This window comes from Haematobia irritans, chromosome 5 (assembly GCF_050003625.1).
Source record: "Haematobia irritans isolate KBUSLIRL chromosome 5, ASM5000362v1, whole genome shotgun sequence".
Classification (NCBI taxonomy): Eukaryota; Metazoa; Arthropoda; class Insecta; order Diptera; family Muscidae; genus Haematobia; species Haematobia irritans.
Window position 1 is genome coordinate 174811455 of NC_134401.1, and position 23935 is coordinate 174835389.

Here is a 23935-nt window from a genome sequence, read left to right on the forward strand (position 1 = left end):
TCCAGGATGAAAATTAAATGAAATATAAAATACACCCTTTAATTATTATAATGAAGAAATGAAAAAAGAATTGAAATTAAGTTTATACTTAACGAAATATTCACTCTCTTTTTGTCTCAATAATCCGTTTTTACCCACGTAAAATAAACGTTTCTCGTTTCTAAAAAATCATAGAGTTAAAGGTATGATGAATAAATGGATCACTAAAATATTTGCATTTAAAAATCGAGTATGGCTATTCAAATAAAGTAATTTCTTTATTTATTTGGTATCACATTGGCAAGTTTCCCACATTATTGTTTCATTGTTTTTGTTTTTAGTGGAGTAGGTTATAAATATCCCCTGTTCGAGAAATTTCATCACTCCACCAGACTATATTTAATTGCGTGCGCATAATTGTCGTACAGCCAAAAAGTATGCTACGAAAATTTTTGTATTGCAGATGGAATATTACCAGCTAAATGGTAACGTCCAGCGGAGCGTAAGAGGCAGGCATATTACTTCGCATAAATAAGTTAACATCCCTGGGTTTGAGACGCTATTTACAGTAGAGGTGTGCACGTGACACGAAATTGTCGTGACTCAAGAAAATTTTCGTGATTCGTGCGTGAGCCGTGAGTAACGCTCATGACAACAGCGTGAGTGTGCGTGAGCGTGATTAACAAACCAAAATGTCGTGCGTGAGTCGCGAAAATAATATCTTCGTGAGTGTGCGTGAGTAACGAATTACACTCACGAAAATATTCCTGCTCACCAACATAAAACGCTTAAGAGTTAAATTCAATTACAATTTTAGTGACACCTGGGATGTTAATAGTTTAATAACACTCTCGATTTTAATAATGCTCATGTTTTCAGACACTTCGATAAAGTAAATTAATCATAAAATTATTCGTGAGTCACGATATTTTTCGTGAGTCACGACGTTTTCGTGTATGAATGTGAGTGAGTACAAATTTTCTTTTCGTAAGCGTGCGTGAGCGTGAGTCCTACCAAAAAATATCGAGCGTGAGTGTTGGTGAGTATGATTTTTCAGTCGTGAGTGTGCGTGAGCGTGAGTAAACTATTACTCACGTGCACACCTCTAATTTACAGAGATAGATGAAAATATTCGTTTTTCGCAGCAACGAACTTAGTACCAAACAATAGGTGTGAATATACTTTGCTTTACTAAAGTATTTTGAGAAAGAATGTCTCACCATGTTATATTGAATTGTGTGAAGGAAATGCTTATTTTTATTTATTTATTCAGTCTATATTCTTACAGACTAGAAATTCTAAAGGGTGGTTAAAATTTCAAGGGCCGATGTTGATTTTGAATAAAACACAAACTATTTAGGAAATTATTGTAATTTCATTTTATTATGATATAGTGGTATTACTCAATTATGTATGGAACAAAATATCGGCCAAATGGGCGCCGCGACCTCGGTGGCACACCTTCATCCGATGGTCCAAATTTTCGATGACGCTGAGGCGTAATGGAGGTTCTATGCCGTTAATGTGCCGAATTATCTCATCCTTTAGCTCTTGAATTGTTGCTGGCTTATCGACGTACACCCTTTCTTTCAAATAACCCCAAAGAAAAAAGTCCAACGGTGTCAAATCACATGATCTTGGCGGCCAATTGACATCGCCATTACGTGAGATAACACGGCCATTGAATTTGTTGCGCAAAAGAGCCATTGTTTCGTTAGCTGTGTGGCAAGTGCCACCGTTCTGCTGAAACCACATATTGTCCACATCCATATCTTCCAATTCGGGCCATAAAAAGTTCATCTCACGATAGCGAACACCATTCACAGTAACTGCCTGACCGGCCTCATTTTGGAAAAAAATACGGCCCGATGATGCCGCCAGCCCATAAACCGCACCAAATTGTGTATCTCTCCATGGTTCAAATTGAGTAAGTCTGAAATAGAGAAATGTCAAATAAAATTCGGAAAAAAACTTGGCGCTTAGGTGTGGTTCACATTCAACATCGGCCCTTACAATTTAACCACCCTTTAAATATAAATTAAGTCTATGATAGTATTAAATTTATTTAGGAAAATTAAAAAAAAAAACAACTCCAAGTTATTATTTACGTAATTAAATTCCTTTACTTAGTACTTTTAGTTTTCGCCAGTGCAAATGCACTTAATCTGGAAAGGAACTGAAATCTCTTTTATCATACGAATCATATAGAAAGAAACGTATGTCTTAAAATATCCGCAATCATTTGTGGCATAACAAGGGCAACATTTCTATTGAGTAAAAAACATAGTCGATTTCTGGATTATGTTGTGATGGTAACATTTGTTCGCAACCATTACCTGAACAAATTGAACATATTTACATGACATTTACATATGAAAGCTAATACCTATGTATGTATGGGGGTGTATGGATGGAAGTGTAGTGTTGGTTTATGTACCGTTATGCTTTAGTGGCAGGAAAAATAAATTTTGTACCACATGCTTTTACCAGTTTTCATATGAACGCAATAGGAAAATTGCTACCCCGGGCGACACCCGCCTTGTAGCCTTCAGCTGTTTGCGAACATGTCATAAGCCGAATTAAAATTTCGATTTTGCACAAATAAGAAAAATACTCTAATTTATGATGCACAACAAAAGAATTTACATATGCGTTGTATATTAAGGATGGTAATGCTGTTGAAACGAATTAATAAAAAAATACCAAGGTATATGTAGAGGAAAGAAATTGTCTTTGAAAAGGAAATTTTGAACAATTTAACAAGAAAACAGGGTGACGCAGGATAGGTTAGGTAAACTTGCAGCTCGATATTTCAAGCTCACTTGGCCTATACAGTCCTTTGTGATACCACAGTGGTGAATTTCTCTCTTATCACACTGAAAAAAATATTGTCGTGAGGTCAAATATTTCATGTCTTTAAAATGCTTAGCATAGAAGACGCATTTCTCTAAAATAAAGTTATTTCCCTTGTCCACAAGTCGATAAACTTTTCAATGAAGTCGTATTGTCCTTATAATTAAGTGATTTGACTTAAAAATGGGTATCTTAACATGAAAGAAAAAATTTATAGGCTAAGGTCAACTTGACTTTAATAATTCAGAAAAATTCTTTAAATTTAATGAAATTGTCTTTAAATTTGTTGTCTTTTTGCATCTTTACTACAAAGCAAAAAATCGTTCAAATATAGGACATGTTTTTCAAAACTTTATTTTAAAGAAGTTTTTTACTTCAAACATAGCATAATTTCTACTGGAAGTCGAGTCCTAATTTGGAAAATAAAGTTGCCATTAACTCGTTTTTAAAGGACTTTGATAGCATATGAAGAAAAAAAGCTGAGAAAGCGAAAAATTAAAATTTGCTTCCTAGAAGCAAGTACACAAAACCTACATTTAAAAGAGAATTGTGTCTTAAAAGTATCCTTACTTGTATTCTCCGCTTCTTTGGCTCGGAATCAATACCAACTTTTTTAAAGTAAAGACAAAATCTTTGGAACCGAGTATGCTTCTTTTCAGTGCACTGAGTGCTGCTGCTAAGCAATGAAATCGCTTAGAGAAGCTTTGAAACACTCAGAAATGTGACCAGCATTGCTGATAGGGGATTATCCACCGTTGAAAAACTTTTGTGTGTTCGGTCGAAGCAGGGACTGAACCCTGAATTTACTGAAAAAAATTGCTACCTTTATTTGATGACGTGTTTAATCCAATGACAAGAGACCTCCTTTTTATAGCCGAGGCTGACCGACATTTCACATTATTGTGAAAACACTGAGAGAAGCTGTACCACCAATGTTGCAGATAATGTATGGTATACAGATAGTGTCGGCCGAAACTAGGATTGAAACCATGGTCATTTGTAAGCCAGGCTACCACTAGCAATTAATATAAATACAAAAAACCTCTATGGGCTTCATGAACCAAAACATATTCACAATTTCCTCTATTTTCTTAAAAAAAGAAATCAAAAACTTCAATGTGATTTTTCTTCCGTTAGATTTTTTTCGTTCTTTTTATGGGCAAAGAATAATGAACTTTGCAAAACCGTAGGCTTAAATTGACAACCAATTTTATGGCAATGGATCTTAAGGAAATTTATATTTGTTCGGAAAAAAAGGATTTTATGTTCCACGCTAATGTTCTCTTTTGTTCACATTTGGTTTGTACAATTGTGGGCACCCGTAGCATATTTGGTGTTGTTTAGATTTTGGCTAAATTGCTGCCAATATCTCTCGTATGGGTTTTATCACAGTTGAACATGTGTTCGTCCATGTTATCCTTTGAGCTTCTCCATGAGAATTTGGAGTGTCATATGAATGGTTTTTTTGGCTTTGTTGTGCAATGTTTTTCAAATCTCCTCAGATATATTTGGTCAACGGAAAACCATGCATTAGACACGAGATCCTCCACTACATCTTGCTGATGGTATTTCAACATACTGAGATGTGTGTTTGTGTGTATATGAGATTTAACCACATATGGCTATGTGAATATCAAGGTGGTGGGAGTAGCTATAGGGAAGAAGGGAAAAATTTTGAGGATATGTAGTCTAAGGATTAATATTTACATGCTATTAAGGACAAATATCTTGAAAATAAGGACTTTAAAAGAAAATAGCTTTTACTTGTTTTTATTAAATTTTAAAGCTTTTAATTTTCCGCCTTGTCGTATGTCTTTCAAACGGGCTATTTTTTAATGTAAAGAAAAACATTTTTGCTTAAAATAAATAAAGAATTGATGTATTAAATTTAAAAAGGCTTCAAGCTTTCAAGATTTTTTTCAGGATATTGCATGCTTGATTTAAGTACAAAAAAGTTTGAATGACTGGTTAGAAAATAGGCATTGTAACATAATGAGAATCAAAAAGTTAAGTCTTTAAAAACTTGCAAAATATTTTCAAAAGAACTGGGGTATCAAAAAATGGATCGACTTCACATTCCCCTTACATTTCAAATTGGTCTTTTGGATTTTGTGTCTATGGTCGAGTACCCAATTTCGGTAACAATCAAAAGCGATTTGACTCCATTTCCACAAAATACAAAAACTGGCCCTTTTAGTTGTAGACTTTTTATGAGACTACGTGAAAATACATCTGTGTATCGTTACTTGGAAGGACGCCAGACGAATGTGTGTAAAAGTAAAATCCTTTATTTTAGTTATTTTTAGAGATATTTTTGGTATATTTTCATAAGTCATTCCACCTTAATGCAAAACTTTCGATTATAGTCTATTGGACTCCATGAGGAACAGTCCTTGTACATATTGCACACCAAAATGTTTTTGATATCACCCCCACAGACATGACACCGGAGGCGAAACCCAAAGAGGAACGAGCAAAGGGACTTATATTCATGCACATCCACAGTTGCGGCAACTCATCTCAACAGCTGCTTTTGTCAATATATTGAGAAAGTGAGAGGTTTCTGATATTAACTTTTTATAATCCCTAAAAGTACATAGAAAAAATTTCTTACTGCAGTGAATGTGAGTGTAAAAATAAAATTAGAAAAATATCCTTTGTGTTCGTCCGAATGCATATGGGGAAGAATGAAAAAAAAACAAAATCCTTTCATAATACTTAAAACTATGAAATTATATTGAATGTTGATATGCTTTTATGAGAGTAACAGTTGAAAGGTATTGAGACATGTAAGTACTCATTTGAAATTTTGATTGGACGGCTTGAGGGTGGGATTAAAGTGCAGTGCACAAAATGACATAAGTGTGAATGTAATTGTGTTATGCAATATAGACTAAGTTGATTTAACATATATTTTATACAGTTCTTTTTTAGACCAAAGATTTCATAGTATATTCAACTTTGGTTATTCTCATTACAAAATGAGCAGCTGTCGATTTTTATCGATTTTTGTTGTGGCCAAAATGGACTTCTCGAATTTTCGTGTAGGCCAAGGAAGGTAGACTAATCGATGCTCATGTTCATAATGTAATTGGAAAATTTAAAAGGATGTTATTGACTGCAGAATTTTCCAACTATCCATTCCTTTTCAATCGTTGTCGGCCAAAGATGTTCAATAATAAGAGAAAATGTCCATAAACGCACGAAGATGTCTCCAAAAGCTTATGTTAAGAAGTCGAAAAGTCATACTTCTTAAGGCGAACTTTGAATATTTATTTGAAGAGGGAGGATGCACTTTCATCTAAGGACATTCATTAGAAGAAAAGTTTCGCATTTTTTGTAAATGTATGATATGTGATAGCTTTATACAGAATATAAATTTAATTCTTCTATTTTCACACTTCTTCAATATCAAGGGAATAACTATTCAGATGGCATTTCATTTTCACGGGAATATTCAAAATTTGCCTATAGATTACATCTTAATACTTTTGTAGGTATCTTCCTTACAATTTGCAAATATTCTTACCTTGTAACCGGCCTTCAGATCCAATTCATCGGAATGGCGTGCCTTAAAATTATACAGAATCACATATAGATTTGTGGGCAGCAAACGATGTGATTTCTGAAAGGGAAATAAATAGAGAATTATGTGTTTTTTCCACGACCATGTTGGAGAACAAATCATAAACAATTGGAGAACTGAAGCATTTTATTTGGGTATCATATTCAAGGATATTCTCACACATATGCATACACGCATGCAAAGGAAGGATGTATTAAAGGGGGTAATACCTGAATATGTCTTACGGGGGAGGGACATGGCGATGTACTGGCCGAGGATTGTGATTTTTCCATTTCATCGGGCAGATCCACACTGCCTCCACGCATTCCACGACTGGCATAGAGTAGCTTACGTCCTTGATGAGAAGGGCTTGAGGGGGCTATATATCAAAGAGATATTACAACAAATTTGTAAAATAATTAATAGAAAATGTCATCAAAAGAAATGGACACGGTTGTTGGGGTGGGGGGAAGAAGAAGTGATGGGTGCTCACGGAAGGATATACGGAAATTTCAGTGCGGATAGTTAATTGTAAATAAAAGTGCTAAGATTACAGTTTATAATTTTGGTAGGGAAGGGGGTTGAACATAAAACTCTACGATGATGAAAATATTGGCATGCTCTAACTTCGTAATCAGATAAAACGTTAGGTGATAAGCTATAATTAATTGTATTCCCTTTTTTAGCTATTCATACATTTTCAAATACAATTACAATGATATCTTGTTTTTTGTGTTTGACCTAATCCTGTGTAAAATTGCTCAAGATAATTTTGGTAATTCGCAATAAATGCCACACTGTTTAATTCCAATACCAATGTTATGTGATTATCGTTAGTGTTGAGAATTTCTATATAGTGGCACAAAAAGTGACTCTGTTTTACGATTTTGCAATAACTTTAACAAGATCTAAATTAAACCAATCTCTTTATCTCTATATCCTTGAAAATAACTCTTTAAAATATAAGGTTCGTTAGAGTAAGTCATATTATAGAAAAAATGATTTGCATATTTTCTGGCGTTACACTTATCTGCTTAAAAACATTGTGGTATGAGTAGGGAAAAATCCTCACCTCAACTGTAGTAGTGGACGTGTAAACTCGATTATATGTTAAGGCACCGATCATATTTGTAATTTTAATGAAAATTGAAATAAAAGATTACAAAAATATTTGTAGCGTAGAAGGAATAAAATTAGAAATGAAAAAAAGTGTCACAACAATTAAAAGGTACGACAAAAAGTAACGATACCTTAACATTTAATGTGGGTTGTACAGACAAATATATGCCACGGTTGAAATAAATTCCTTTCACCGAATAAGCGGTGATATAGGTTCGATAATATATGATGAAACATTAAAGGCGATTTTGATTCGGTGAAAAGGTGTAAACCTAGGGTTACCCAACTTCTTTCTTAATTGGATTTACGCCTAAACTACAGTGTCATCGTAGAAATGTTACTAATTCATAATGTTGACATGTATTATAAACCTGAATGCTACAACCCAGTTGTTTATATTTTTCAAATAATTTCATAAATGTTGCACTTTTTTTACCAATAGAAATCACCATAAGACTAACTACTTCATTGTGATATCGCAGTTTGAGAACTTAAGGTTAAGGTAAGGTTAGGTTATGTTATATAAGGTGACTGGTTGTGATGCCAAGTTCCAGTGTTGAGATATGATAACAAATCTACGAAAATGTGGCCCATATTTTCCCTTACTAGGGAAGGGGAAAGGTAATTCAAACGGCCAGCGGTAAGACTGATTTGTCAGACCGGTCCCACATATGTGGTAAAACTATGGAAAGTATTAAATAACAAAAACTGCTACCAATATTACTGAGATAAATAGGTTTTGGCGTTGAAAACATGGCACATGTTGGGGAGGTGGAAATAACTTGTGTATATACATCAAAAATCATGGCTCGGAAACAACATCCAAATTGTTTTTTTTTTCGAATACAGCTAAATTTAATATTTTGGTGGCTCTGGGGAAGGAAAAATAGTTATGTACGCGCCCGCTTTTTGCTAGAGTTTTCATTGGAAGCCGGCAAGGCTTGATCTTTAACAATGTGTGGCAACATTTATGTTTCGTTACAAGTATCTTCACCAATTAAAAGAGAAAAAATAAAAATACTCTCCAACGAAAAATTATCTAAAAATTTGGTAATTTTTTTTTAACTATACTTGCTGTTCGTAATTTATTTATTTTCCAGGAAAAAGTCGTCGGAAACCATCAGAAAGTATCGAAAATAAAAATTTAGGTAGGAAGGGCTTGTTCGCTGAAGTGAAAGACGATACATAGTAACAGGTTGGCTGATAAGTCCCCGGTCTGACACATAGATGGCGTCGCTAGTATTAAATGCATATTATTTTTATATAGTACCAACCTTCAATTGATTGGTGTCAAAATTAGACGTCTGTAAGTCAATTAGAGATAGAGCGTCTTTTGTGAAGCAACTTTTGTTATTGTGAAAAAAAATGGAAAAAAGGAATTTCGTGTTTTGATAAAATACTGTTTTCTGAAGGGAAAAAATGCGGTGGAAGCAAAAACTTGGCTTGATAATGAGTTTCCGGACTCTGCCCCAGGGAAATCAACAGTAATTGATTGGTATGCAAAATTCAATCGTGGTGAAATGAGCACGGAGGACGGCGAACGCAGTGGACGCCCGAAAGAGGTGGTTACCGACGAAAACATAAAAAAAATCACAAAATGGTTTTGAATGACCGTAAAATGAAGTTGATCGAGGTAGCAGAGGCCTTAAAGATATTAAAGGAACGTGTTGGTCATATCATTCATCAATATTTGGATATGCGGAAGCTCTGTGCAAAATGGGTGCCGCGCGAGCTCACATTTGACCAAAAACAACAACGTGTTGATGATTCTGAGCGGTGTTTGCAGCTGTTAACTCGTAATACACCCCAGTTTTTCCGTCGATATGTGACAATGGATGAAACATGGCTCCATCACTACACTCTTGAGTCCAATCGACAGTCGGCTGAGTGGACAGCAACCGGTGAACCGTCTCCGAAGCGTGGAAAGACTCAAAAGTCCGCTGGCAAAGTAATGGCCTCTGTTTGTTTTGGGATGCGCATGGAATAATTTTTATCGATTATCTTGTGAAGGGAAAAACTATCAACAGTGACTATTATATGGCGTTATTGGAGCGTTTGAAGGTCGAAATCGCGGCAAAACGGCCCCATATGAGAAGAAAAAAGTGTTGTTCCACCAAGACAATGCACCGTGCCACACGTCATTGAGAACGATGGCAAAAATTGATGAATTGGGCTTCGAATTGCTTCCCCACCCACCGTATTCTCCAGATCTGGCCCCCAGCGACTTTTTCCTGTTCTCAGACCTCAAAAGGATGCTCGCAGGAAAAAAATTTGGCTGCAATGAAGAGGTGATCGCCGTAACTGAGGCCTATTTTGAGGCAAAACCGAAGGAGTACTATCAAAATGGTATCAAAAAATTGGAAGGTCGTTATAATCGTTGTATCGCTCTTGAAGGGAACTATGTTAAATAATAAAAACGAATTTTGACAAAAAAATGTGTTTTTCTATGTTAGACCGGGGACTTATCAGCCAACCTGTTAGTGTGAATTAATGACTTGTGACAAACACATGAGCTGTGGTAAACTAGAATTTTAGAAACATAGTAAATGGAAACTTCACGTAAAAACTTTTTCGGCAAAAAGAATAAGTTAAAGTTATTTTACGAAAAGAAGTGATGAACCAAATTTACGAAAAGAAGTGATGAACCAAATTTGGTGAGCAATTTTGAAAAACATCTTAGTATGTTTATTGCCGAACATGAAATAGTTTCAATAGACCATCAATAGTCTAAAAAACTTATTTTCCCTAAGGAACTGTATTATTTTTGAGATAAATTAATTTTTAAAAGTCTGAATAAAAATTTATTTTTAATTTTACGTTTTAAAAGCACATAAAACCACTTTATTTTGATATTTTTGTTTATATGTAACGAAAAATATTAGGGCATTTATTTGGCTTGTAAAGTAATCCGAAAAATTCCCCTGGCAACACTGGTTGAAATACATTTTCGAAAGACACGCTTTAAGAGTAATTAAATTAAATTTAGCTAAAGTTAAATTGATTGAATGCGATTACATTAAACTAATAAATAAAGTTGAGGGCTCCCTAATGAAGATATAAGAAAAAATAATTTACACGAGTGATGTGCGGTTAATTGATTTCTCAGAGTTTTTTGTTTTCAAATAAAACATTTTCCTCAAATTTTCCTATTTCAAATTCCATTCCCTAATGAAAGTATTTTCTACTCGATTAACTACAAAATATTCTCAATGTATAGGAGTTTACTCATTTTGGTTGAATGTACAAAATTCAAATTCTCCTGGTCAATTCCCAAATGGAACAGAAAGACGATTAAATGTTTTCCTTAATGTAGAAAAGGGGTAGATATGAAGAGCTTGTTCCACAAAGATTCCCTGGGTGCCGGAATTACAAGAAGAAAAAAATCAGTGTGGCATTTGATGTTGTCCAATTGATTTTAGGTAGATGTTAAATCCAAAAAGGATAGTAATAAAATATAATTCGAATGGTGTTTACTATACATAGACTTGTATGTATGTGTTTGCTAAATTTCTTTTGAGTGAATGGTATGGTTTGGGCGTTTCTTGTTAATCAATTATCGAACTGTCTTCAATGGTGATTGAACGTTTTAATTCCAATATATTAGCAAATTAAAATATCAACAACAGCAACAACAATAACAGCAATAATAGCATAGCCATGAGATATACACAGGATATCTTAAGGGCATATAAATGGTTTGTGTGTGTTCGTGTATGTATATGCTTTTGTATTTGTTTATCTATATATTCTATATATTTACTATATAGGTAAGTATTTTTAACGCAACTATGTTAATGGATACATTATAAAGCACACCTGTGGTACAAACAACACTACAAGGACTACTATCGCCTTTTCAACAGATACTCAAAGTGTTTCTACGTCATAATTGGTTTGGTTGGTTGGTAGTCTGCTTGCTTGCTTATTTACAGATATGGAACTTTATACAGTGATGGCGAAATGACAAATGCATTGGTCATTGGAGTCAATGTCTTGGATTATGTGTTATTGTCTTGGGTTATGTGTCAAAATTAGACGTCTGTAAGTCAATTAGAGATAGAGCGTCTTTTGTGAAGCAACTTTTGTTATTGTGAAAAAAAAATGGAAAAAAGGAATTTCGTGTTTTGATAAAATACTGTTTTCTGAAGGGAAAAAATGCGGTGGAAGCAAAAACTTGGCTTGATAATGAGTTTCCGGACTCTGCCCCAGGGAAATCAACAGTAATTGATTGGTATGCAAAATTCAATCGTGGTGAAATGAGCACGGAGGACGGCGAACGCAGTGGACGCCCGAAAGAGGTGGTTACCGACGAAAACATAAAAAAAATCACAAAATGGTTTTGAATGACCGTAAAATGAAGTTGATCGAGGTAGCAGAGGCCTTAAAGATATTAAAGGAACGTGTTGGTCATATCATTCATCAATATTTGGATATGCGGAAGCTCTGTGCAAAATGGGTGCCGCGCGAGCTCACATTTGACCAAAAACAACAACGTGTTGATGATTCTGAGCGGTGTTTGCAGCTGTTAACTCGTAATACACCCCAGTTTTTCCGTCGATATGTGACAATGGATGAAACATGGCTCCATCACTACACTCTTGAGTCCAATCGACAGTCGGCTGAGTGGACAGCAACCGGTGAACCGTCTCCGAAGCGTGGAAAGACTCAAAAGTCCGCTGGCAAAGTAATGGCCTCTGTTTGTTTTGGGATGCGCATGGAATAATTTTTATCGATTATCTTGTGAAGGGAAAAACTATCAACAGTGACTATTATATGGCGTTATTGGAGCGTTTGAAGGTCGAAATCGCGGCAAAACGGCCCCATATGAGAAGAAAAAAGTGTTGTTCCACCAAGACAATGCACCGTGCCACACGTCATTGAGAACGATGGCAAAAATTGATGAATTGGGCTTCGAATTGCTTCCCCACCCACCGTATTCTCCAGATCTGGCCCCCAGCGACTTTTTCCTGTTCTCAGACCTCAAAAGGATGCTCGCAGGAAAAAAATTTGGCTGCAATGAAGAGGTGATCGCCGTAACTGAGGCCTATTTTGAGGCAAAACCGAAGGAGTACTATCAAAATGGTATCAAAAAATTGGAAGGTCGTTATAATCGTTGTATCGCTCTTGAAGGGAACTATGTTAAATAATAAAAACGAATTTTGACAAAAAAATGTGTTTTTCTATGTTAGACCGGGGACTTATCAGCCAACCTGTTAGTGTGAATTAATGACTTGTGACAAACACATGAGCTGTGGTAAACTAGAATTTTAGAAACATAGTAAATGGAAACTTCACGTAAAAACTTTTTCGGCAAAAAGAATAAGTTAAAGTTATTTTACGAAAAGAAGTGATGAACCAAATTTACGAAAAGAAGTGATGAACCAAATTTGGTGAGCAATTTTGAAAAACATCTTAGTATGTTTATTGCCGAACATGAAATAGTTTCAATAGACCATCAATAGTCTAAAAAACTTATTTTCCCTAAGGAACTGTATTATTTTTGAGATAAATTAATTTTTAAAAGTCTGAATAAAAATTTATTTTTAATTTTACGTTTTAAAAGCACATAAAACCACTTTATTTTGATATTTTTGTTTATATGTAACGAAAAATATTAGGGCATTTATTTGGCTTGTAAAGTAATCCGAAAAATTCCCCTGGCAACACTGGTTGAAATACATTTTCGAAAGACACGCTTTAAGAGTAATTAAATTAAATTTAGCTAAAGTTAAATTGATTGAATGCGATTACATTAAACTAATAAATAAAGTTGAGGGCTCCCTAATGAAGATATAAGAAAAAATAATTTACACGAGTGATGTGCGGTTAATTGATTTCTCAGAGTTTTTTGTTTTCAAATAAAACATTTTCCTCAAATTTTCCTATTTCAAATTCCATTCCCTAATGAAAGTATTTTCTACTCGATTAACTACAAAATATTCTCAATGTATAGGAGTTTACTCATTTTGGTTGAATGTACAAAATTCAAATTCTCCTGGTCAATTCCCAAATGGAACAGAAAGACGATTAAATGTTTTCCTTAATGTAGAAAAGGGGTAGATATGAAGAGCTTGTTCCACAAAGATTCCCTGGGTGCCGGAATTACAAGAAGAAAAAAATCAGTGTGGCATTTGATGTTGTCCAATTGATTTTAGGTAGATGTTAAATCCAAAAAGGATAGTAATAAAATATAATTCGAATGGTGTTTACTATACATAGACTTGTATGTATGTGTTTGCTAAATTTCTTTTGAGTGAATGGTATGGTTTGGGCGTTTCTTGTTAATCAATTATCGAACTGTCTTCAATGGTGATTGAACGTTTTAATTCCAATATATTAGCAAATTAAAATATCAACAACAGCAACAACAATAACAGCAATAATAGCATAGCCATGAGATATACACAGGATATCTTAAGGGCATATAAATGGTTTGTGTGTGTTCGTGTATGTATATGCTTTTGTATTTGTTTATCTATATATTCTATATATTTACTATATAGGTAAGTATTTTTAACGCAACTATGTTAATGGATACATTATAAAGCACACCTGTGGTACAAACAACACTACAAGGACTACTATCGCCTTTTCAACAGATACTCAAAGTGTTTCTACGTCATAATTGGTTTGGTTGGTTGGTAGTCTGCTTGCTTGCTTATTTACAGATATGGAACTTTATACAGTGATGGCGAAATGACAAATGCATTGGTCATTGGAGTCAATGTCTTGGATTATGTGTTATTGTCTTGGGTTATGTGCCAGTATTTGAGGTTCTGTCTGGCCACCTTGGAAGATGTATGGCCTAAACCGTTTAAGAACCGGTCGAGCGGCTTACTAACACAAAAGCTGATGTGCACTTGAGGTTGACTTGGGTTAGTTGGATAACAATGCAAGGAGTTTTTACTTTGAGGGAGCAGGGAAGTTTAAGAACAGCCATGTGATAGAACAGTGGTATGGGTGATGGGTGTTTTAGTTCTTTGGTTTCTTTCTTGGGGTGTCAGTGGAGACATTTTTTAGCGGGCAAAAAATTAGGCAAGAATATAGAATACTTAGGCAAGAAACGAGGTCTACTTACAATGCAAACGACTATTATTAGATGGTGGTGTACTGTGCTCTAAGTGACCACCCGAACCTCCATGATAGTAACTGCTTGTGGCTCCCGCCGATGGACCGGGAACCGGTGGTTGTCTACGTCTGATTTGTCCATGTAATTCCGATGATTCGGGCGAGTCCAAGCTCAGTGATTTCATACGTAAATTCAATTTTTGTCTCCTGGGCGAATGGGGAGCTATGTGGACCCGAATCCCAACACACAGGGACAATTCAAATCAGTGATGGTCAGTATCCGGTTGTGGTGTTATGATGTATAGTCAGTGTTTTTTTTTTTTTTGGTTGGAATAATGACATATGATGAGAGGATTATTTTTTGTTTTGCATATTTTCAATTATGATCGCCATTTCAATAGTTGTGGAGTGATGATGATTGAATTGTTGGTGGTTGTTCGATTTTTAAGCGTTTTTTGTTTGTTTAAAGAACCAAGTGAATGGTAATAACACCAAATAAAAACAAATACAACAAACGTTAATCTTCTTTCAATATACACTGCATAAGAACACACACACACATGCAATCCCATAACACACACACACATCTTGATATGCATTTGCTGTGTATGGGTAAGCTGGTGTGTGTGTTCAGATATAAAAATAATTTTATGTGAAACAAGAGAAAGAAAAGAATGTAGAGTATGTATGCAAGTAAGATAGCTACTACCAACTATTTTCGTTTAAATATTTCTACGAAAAAAGAACAAAAAAAAAACACAAATCGAATATATTGTACGCAAAAACAACGGACATTTTACAAGTAAGTACTTTCAAAATTTACTACAATGGAAAATATGTCAAACTACAATGTGACATTCAAGAAAAGGAGCTTCTAAATTCCTTTTATTTTATGTAAATTGAATTCCAGTATCATTGTGTATGTGAGTGTGTAATATTGGTGGACAAGTTAATATGTTTGGCTTAGTGTTGCTATTTGTGTTTGTCTCTGTGAGTATGTCCTTGCCTAAGGACTATGATGGCTTGAGAAGACGCTCGATGATAGTGTGTGCCATAACAAGGGAAGTTGACATTTTTTTGTGTATTTTTTTGCTTTCTTCTGATATTGCAACAAATTTCTCACATAAACACTGTACTCGAGTGAACGTGTGATGTTCATGCCCATGTTCACTTGTAAGTTTTTATATCCTGCACCTATAAAAAAGGGTATCAGTTTTCAAATCTACTAGAATATTAAATGTCACTATATGAATCAATAGTATTGAAATACCTTTTATCTTTAACTTTATAAAACATGCTAATATTGGTCGGAGTATATCGATGGCCTCATTCCAGAGTACGCTAAGTCGACTTAGCATGTTTTGATGGAGTTCGCTGTTTTTTATTCGGATTGATGTGAATTGCATCCTATCAAAATTTGGAATTTATTGGACCTTTCTATCAAAAGTTATGGTTAATATTGTACTTAACCTGTGATTAAAGTTTTAAAAAATGTCCAATCCAAAAAGAGCAAAAAGCTTTGTTCCGTCTAAAGTGGTCTAAGTCATTTTTAGCCATGTTCTATTATCACTATTTTAAGTTCATACATGCTAAAAAAAATTATAAAAAATACGATCTTAAGACCGAAAATAAGGGAATTTCTATCTTAAACGGGGTTTGAGAAATTTCAAAAAACAAAACTTTGAACTTGTTTCCTGTAAAATTCACTTTTTAGACTTAGCGCACTTTGGTATGTAGACATCGATATAAAGCTGTTTCTTTTTCGACTTAGCGCACTTTGGAATGTAGACATCGATATAAAGCTGTTTCTTTTTCATAATATTTAGTTTAAGGCTTATTCCCCACGTAATAAAAACAATAATGTTCACCTGTTGTTAAATAGGCGAACAAAAATTTGCCGATTTCTTTACATAAACTTTTCATATTTATTTATTTATACAATAACATATACAAATTGTGTCATTATTATTTAATTTTTATAATTAAAATTAGTATTTTTGATATCTGGTTGATGTTTTTGATTAACATTAACTATAATAAATATTCAGTTATATAATAAATCCATCTCGGTTATGAATTGCTTCCTGAATTTTCTAAATTGCCTTTCGTTCCTCGGAAGTTGTAATTTTTATTAAATAGTAGATGTGCTTTACTTTGCTTACATAACGTAAATTTTTGGATCGAATAAAGGCATCGTAAATTTTTTTTGTACGGCAGTCATAAGGACTATCTATAGCCTTTGTACAAAGAGCCGAAAATACAACGATTTTTTAACCAGGCGTCTAGTTAAAATATTCATTGTAAATGTTTGGTAACGAAGACAAAATAACATTATATAAAGTAAAATTAACAAGAAACATAGATAAATTAACCATATATATGGTTAGAAATGAGTACGAAATAAACAAACTTTAAAAAACATTCGGCTCTGTTGTGTCGATATTTATGAACAAGTTTGTGATATAAGAAGGTCAGTAATAAGTTATACGAAGTTGCAGCGAAGGTTGTCTTTCCTACCACCGCTGTCTTTTTTCTAGCTTGACTGATTGTTGAGTTGTGAAGCAGCTTTTCATGGTTAAAAAAATTAACCATGGAATAGTTAAATTAACAATTTTTCCACTTCAATTCCACTTCCACGATTCACGTCAAATCCACGAACGTGAAAATTTGGTGTTCTTAATTCCACGCTTTTTTTTGAACTTTTCTGTAACCAGCTGGGTTGCACAAATCACCCAAAAATTCACTTAGGCGGAAATCAAAATAAGTGGAATCAATAGACTTATTATAATTTATTATTTTTTTTTTAATTAAAAATGACGCAGTTTTAATAAAACTCATGTATTAAATATAAAACATTTCAAATTTTTTACGCGAGTACTTTTTTAACCGGAAATACACCCATCTTGAATATAATTCAACTTTCACGAAGACTTTTGCAAGAGAATTGATATAACGAAAATTCCGGTGAAAGTGGATTGTAGGACACGAAAATCGTGGAATTGATTCACATTCACCCGGAAGTGGATTTGGGAACATGGGCAATAATGCCTGATAATTTTCGAATTGTTATTCTCAAATTTGTAGGCAGTTGGCTTAATAAAATAGAATTGAAAGGATTGAATACTTCTTAGTACGAATGAACTGAAATAGTTTTCTATGCTAAGTGTTATTCGTATGTATGAGTCAGAGTTATCATTTTATTAGAAATTTTACTAAATTTGGTTTTAGTTCGGCAGATCAAAATACATAAGAAAAGTCGACTCTCATCAAGTGTACATTTTCAGTGTAAACTAGTGTAATTTAACTTAATGCAAAATAATCTAAATTAATGAATATTTTTTCCTTTAGTTTCGAAGGCACTTTTTCCTTGGTGTAGTGCTCCTATTACAGCATTACTCGCCATATTTTGATTCATTGTAATCGGCGATAGAATCGGCGAGATTTGGTTGCCTGACAAGCTTTGGTGTATCTACGAATAAGTGATTACATATTAGGTTATTATATGCTTTAAAAGCACTACTTAATTCATGGCCGATAGTATGCCTGGGGAGAAGTACTTTCCTCTTAGGACATGTAATCCGGAGCGATGCCAATTAATAAGTGGTTATTATTTTTTAAAACGGCTTACCTACAAGATTACCGGGTAATGAGAGTTTTTGCTGGGATGTTTAAATTAACCTTACATAACGTAGACGCCAAATCATATTTATGTATGGTTAAAATTATGTTATTAAAGTTAAATTTTTTCTCTGTGTAGCTAGTACTTTAACGTTTACTGTAATAAATAAATGAATTAATAATCTATCCGGCGAAGTTCTCTCTTATCTGCCCCATTATATGTTAAACTCAATTCTCGTCTTCGAACGGCGTAATGTGAAATACTCAAATTTACCATGAGTATTACAGGGAGACAACCGCTGAACTACCCTTAAGCATTCGGCCGAAACTTTTGCCCTTCAATAACCCAAATGGAGATGGTCTACGTGGTTCATAATGTGATGTAATTTCCATGAACACCGATCTCGATATTATTTATATGGGTTTCCTAAAAATTTGAAAGGTAATACAATTCTACAACATCTGATACCAAAAAGGTCCAATACCCAGATTTAACCAATACCCAGATTTTACTTCATGTATGCTGGGTTTTTTCACATTTAAATAGTGCTCGACACTACACCGTGTCACAAGTTTAAAGGCTGTTAAATGAGTAATAACATAATGTCTAAATCTCCATCGTGGCCCAAGGAATGATATGAAAGATTGGATTAGGTCCACTGAGGAGAATATTCTACGACATTCAGTATGAGGGACTAGGATCAAATCGAATTTGATCAATATCTGAATAATGTCTAAATTTCTATTGTAATAAAAACAAAGATGTGAGCGATTTGATAGGCAGGGCAAAGTCCCCCGAGGAGGAGATTCAATGACGGTTCAATACATTTTTATAAGATAAAACTTATTACTATATTCTGATGGTTTTGTATAATATTACACCTAAATAAAATGCTGACTGCGTGGGAGTTTTATCCTTCTATAATATTTAATCTAAATAAACTATTGTGGTTCGGTCATGATAAAAATCTAAAGAATTTGGATTTTCTATAATAATAAACTATAACACTCGCACCCAGAAAAAAAGGGGCTCTAATGCCAACTGAACTTTATTTTAGTTCATGAAGATTAGTTGATTTTAGTTGAATAATTTTTTGCTAACTTTAATGACATGAACTAAAAATAAGAAAAAAAGTTGTATACAAATATAGTGCACAATTTTACTAAAAAATAAAATAGTTCATATTTTCCTAAAATTGCTAAAGTTTGCTTAAATTGAGTTCATAAGTCTCTCAAATGAGTAAATTTTACTAAAATTGTACCTGTCATGAACTTCGTTTAGCGCTAAAGACATTTTAACAATTTTTTCTTTCAACATATGAAATTTTCTTAAACAAGAGAAAAAAATTTATTATTTTTACTAAATTTTCTTCAAATTGACAAAAAGTATTAACTTATTTGTAACATGTTGCAATTAGAAAACAATTTTCGTTAAAATTTTCTAAAATAAACCTACATTTTCTTCCACGCTGGGTTCACTTTTTTTTTTGGGTGCGGTATACGACGAATAAAAGAAAGAAATAAAATATGTAATATTTTCTTTTGATGTACATATTTTTCGGTAGGGATATTCTGGTAAAGATGGATTTATTTGTATATCAATATCCACTAATTTCAAATCTTATATTTAAGAGAAAACTTGTTTACGCTTGTTTTTAATTTGTTACATTATAAAAACATTTATTTTACTTTTGTTTTAAAGGAAACGATAAGAAAATAATTTTTTTAAACAGTTCAAAACATATTTCCATTGAAATACTTCCCTTTGTTATTTGGTTTGAAGTTTGTGTTGGTATAATCATGTTTGTTTTGCATTTGGGCGTGAAGTGTGAACAAATTTTAATATAAGTGGACATTCATGTAGCAGTCAGTGGGTGGATTGGTTGTTGAGAGTGTAGTGGTTATTTATAGTAAAACAATCAAATGAGTCTATTCAGACGTAAAAAATCCACTTCAAATAAAAACAAATTCTTAGACAAAGAAAAGCAAATAAAAATATTCAAATAACAGACATGTATTTTACATTAAAATAAACATCTACAAAGCCACACACACACATATACATTTTTCAAAGGAATAAATCACGCACATACACACACAAATACTCAATCTCAAACTCACAGACAGAGTAACAGACACACTACAAATAAGCAAACTATAATGAACAAAGAGGAAAGAATCTATTCTATTGTTGTAAAATGGAACAATGAGGAATCCTGTTTCGATTGAATAATGAAACATAATCTGATTTGAATGTGTGCTTGGTAAAGGGGGTAGGGGGTTATGGGGATGTAAAAGAAAATGGAAATTCGAAATGAGTATTGAACAGAAAAATACGAAGTTCCCTAAAACAAGGGGCATTTTGACTCAGCTCAGCAGATGAATATTCCATAGCCCGCCACTTCAACTCTCATGGTAGAGCTGACAGTGTGAGACCCCATTGCTAAGAACTACAACACCTACTACTGTTTTGCATTAAACGGGGTAGATCTACGGATTTTCCTAAATGACAGTTTGCCTAGGGGAGACGAGTACAAAGGAGTGCAATCTCTATGACAAATGAGATACGATTTCACAAACGCTAAGAACTCATTGCATTTACGTATTTTTTTTTTTATTTAAATCTTTATTCTTCTTTATACAGTATAGTGAACACTACAATACAATAAAATGAGAGAATTATTACAATAGACTGACATAAATTAAAACAGAATTTCAAATAAATTTTACAAACAAAAACAACAGACAAATCAAATGAAAACGAGAACAGATTTGTTTCTAATGAGTCTTCTTCATCTTCCTTCGATAGTTTAAAATTAAGATAGATTGAGGCAAAACATTTGAAGTTTTCTTCATTTCATTTTTGGATTCATAAAGCTAAGATACAAAGAACTTTAGAGGCTTGATATTTTGGGGTGGGGGCTAAGGATTTCAAAAAATGTTCGAAGATAATGCAGTTAAATCGTCGACAACATATTTTTAGCATTTGAAGGATAAAGCATTTTTGGGACCTGGGTTGGGACTTTGCTGATCGTTTATCAGGGCTCTAGCATAGGGATGTGCTCCTTTCGCTTAGGTTTTTAGGCGAACTTTCCGAGCGGGCCTAGTTGCCCCATTAGTAGTTGAACCGGAAACAGAAGGAGCCGGGGAAGTGTTGTGACTTCGTTCGTTAGATCGATCGACAAGAGTTTTTTTCATCAGCATTAAAGGTTCTCCATTGGGTCGCGTAATATACGTGGTATTATGCAATGCTGCAACTTCTGTAAACAAAATATTTAGAATTTAATCGATTATAGTTCACATCGTTACAAATGCTATACTCTCGTTGATTGTTTCGTGTTAGAGGTGAACAATTATGAAGCTATCCAAACTTGTGGTATACATTGGCTCTTGGCGAACATGCGTTAGTATTCAGGCTTTAATCAAATGCGGTAATATAAAGTTAATGCGTTAAATTTTATTAAAGATTTGAGTTTGTTCAGTTATCACAAAGTGAATTAGGTGTGATTATTGAATATGAATGTGAACTGAGTACACAAAAAAAAAAAAAATGGGTGAGACAAACACTGTAGGCAATAACATACAGTGTCTCACATCCTGAATTGAACCCTATGAAATTATGTGACATGTATGCTAGATTAAAATATTCTTGTATAGATTAACATTTGCCTACAACAATAATAAAAATGATTTTTTCGTTGACAAAATATTTCTCAAGAAAGTCCAGTCTGCTGCTTTTATACAACTGGATATTCCTAGAGGACTTAGTAGTTTGAGTAAATTTCTTATTCCAACTGAGGGGATCAGCAGCATTTATTGTTTGAGGCTCCTCATACACAATGCTCGAAATAATGAAATTAAACATTAATAAAATCAACCAATTTATATTGTAATTAATAAATTGCAAATTTTCTTTAATGTAACAAAATCTTTCGTTAGTTGTAAATAAATCGTTAAATCAATTAGTAGAAACTGCTATACAACGAAAACATTGTTTAGTATTCAGAATATGTTAAAATAGGATCATTTAACTCTCACGCAAACTGATTCACACTCTACAATGAAGGCTTCATATTGGAACATTCTGAAAGCCGAGCACCTTTCAAAACTTCAAAATTTTCGTAAAACATTTGCTATCACATTAAAGTAATCTCTCATTAGTGGACACAATTTAGGCGACCGTAAGAGTCCACTTCTGAGAAGTTTCACTGTATACGAGTATATACTCTCACGAAACGAAAATCGATACATAATCTGGCAATAACAACTTTTTAAGGCTGACTCAAATGAACGCTTCTCTATTTATCGGAAGCAGTAGATCGCATAATAAAGGGAATTGAGGGGGATAAGGAAAACGTAAACTGTAATTAGGTTAGGTTAGGTGGCAGCCCGATGTATCAGGCTCACTTAGACTATTCAGTTCATTGTGATACCACATTGGTGAACTTCTCTCTTATCACTGAGTGCTGCCCGATTCCATGTTAAGCTCAATGACAAGGGACCTCATTTTTATAGCCGAGTCCGAATAGCGTTCCACATTGCAGTGAAACCACATAGAGAAGCTTTGAAACCCTCAGAAATGTCGCCAGCATTACTGAGGTGGGATAATCCACCGCTGAAAAACTTTTTGGTGTTCGGTCGAAGCAGGAATCGAACCCACGACCTTGTAAATGCCAGGCGGGCATGCTAACCATTGCACCACGGTGGCTCCCTAAACTGTAATTGAAATGTAATCATTTCAACGCTTTGTAGAACATTTTTATTTTCCCATGACACCAAATCGAGGCTAGCGTTGGAAGGTGAATAAAGGAACCAGCTCATTGCATGTGCGATGTAGTGACTATGATGGAGATCGAAAAATTAATCTTTTCAAAATTTCGACTTTTCAACTTTTTTCAAAAGTAGAGGAATAGATGTTTCGACTTTTTTAAATTTTTGAAAAATTAACTTTCCAAATAAGTAATGAGTACTCGATCATTAAGGATACTTAGATGAATTATCAGCAAAAAGATATGAAATGATTAACTCTATTGCTTCAACCTCATATTTTGTTTTGCATTATTAACACATAACTATTTATTTGAGGATTCTATACAATTAAGGAATTTTATAGGTCACAATAGTTGAGGTAGTTTAATCTCGTTCTTTGTCAAAACAGAATTTTCTCTTAGTTTATTATGCAGATAAAATAGAGACAATCAATTAAAAACCTGTCTTGTGGAAACTTGTTAGTAACAACCTTTACAATGGCTTATATACCAAAAAAAATTTTTTTCGAGTTAAGTGTAAAAAGTGTTTGAATAGGTAAATCACTGCTGAATTTCAAAAATAAAGTGAGGTCCTCGCAAATAAGATAAAAAATTACTTTTTTGAAAAAAGGCTGATAAAAAATTACACACATAATGTATGCAAACCTCAGAATGAGTATTTGTTATACATAAGCATAAATGAGCCTTACGAATTCTTCTCTTTGCCGTAGAAGAATCACTGCATGTCTATTGACTTTATCGTTTCATATTTTTTATGCAAGACATGTCTCCGCATAGTGTTGTGGAACTTACTCCAATACACTATCTGACTATTTGAAACAACATATTTCAGACATACGAAAAACACGGCTTTACTTATGAAAAAAAATTAAGGTTACAAAATATTCATATCACAACGCCAGCAACAAATCTGAAGTTTTTGAGAAAACGAAATACAAGAAAAATACAGCGAAGAAAAACATAC

General features: G+C 33.8%; 1 protein-coding gene across 1 annotated transcript in view; it reads right to left on the minus strand.

Moving 5' to 3' along the window:
- The window catches only part of Stacl (SH3 and cysteine-rich domain-containing protein), a 240838-nt gene that overhangs the window by 4895 nt on the left and 212008 nt on the right, over positions 1-23935 (minus strand). The window contains 3 exon segments of the mRNA XM_075313433.1: positions 6362-6457; positions 6643-6776; positions 14595-14807. Coding sequence (XP_075169548.1) covers positions 6362-6457; positions 6643-6776; positions 14595-14807 — 443 coding nt within the window.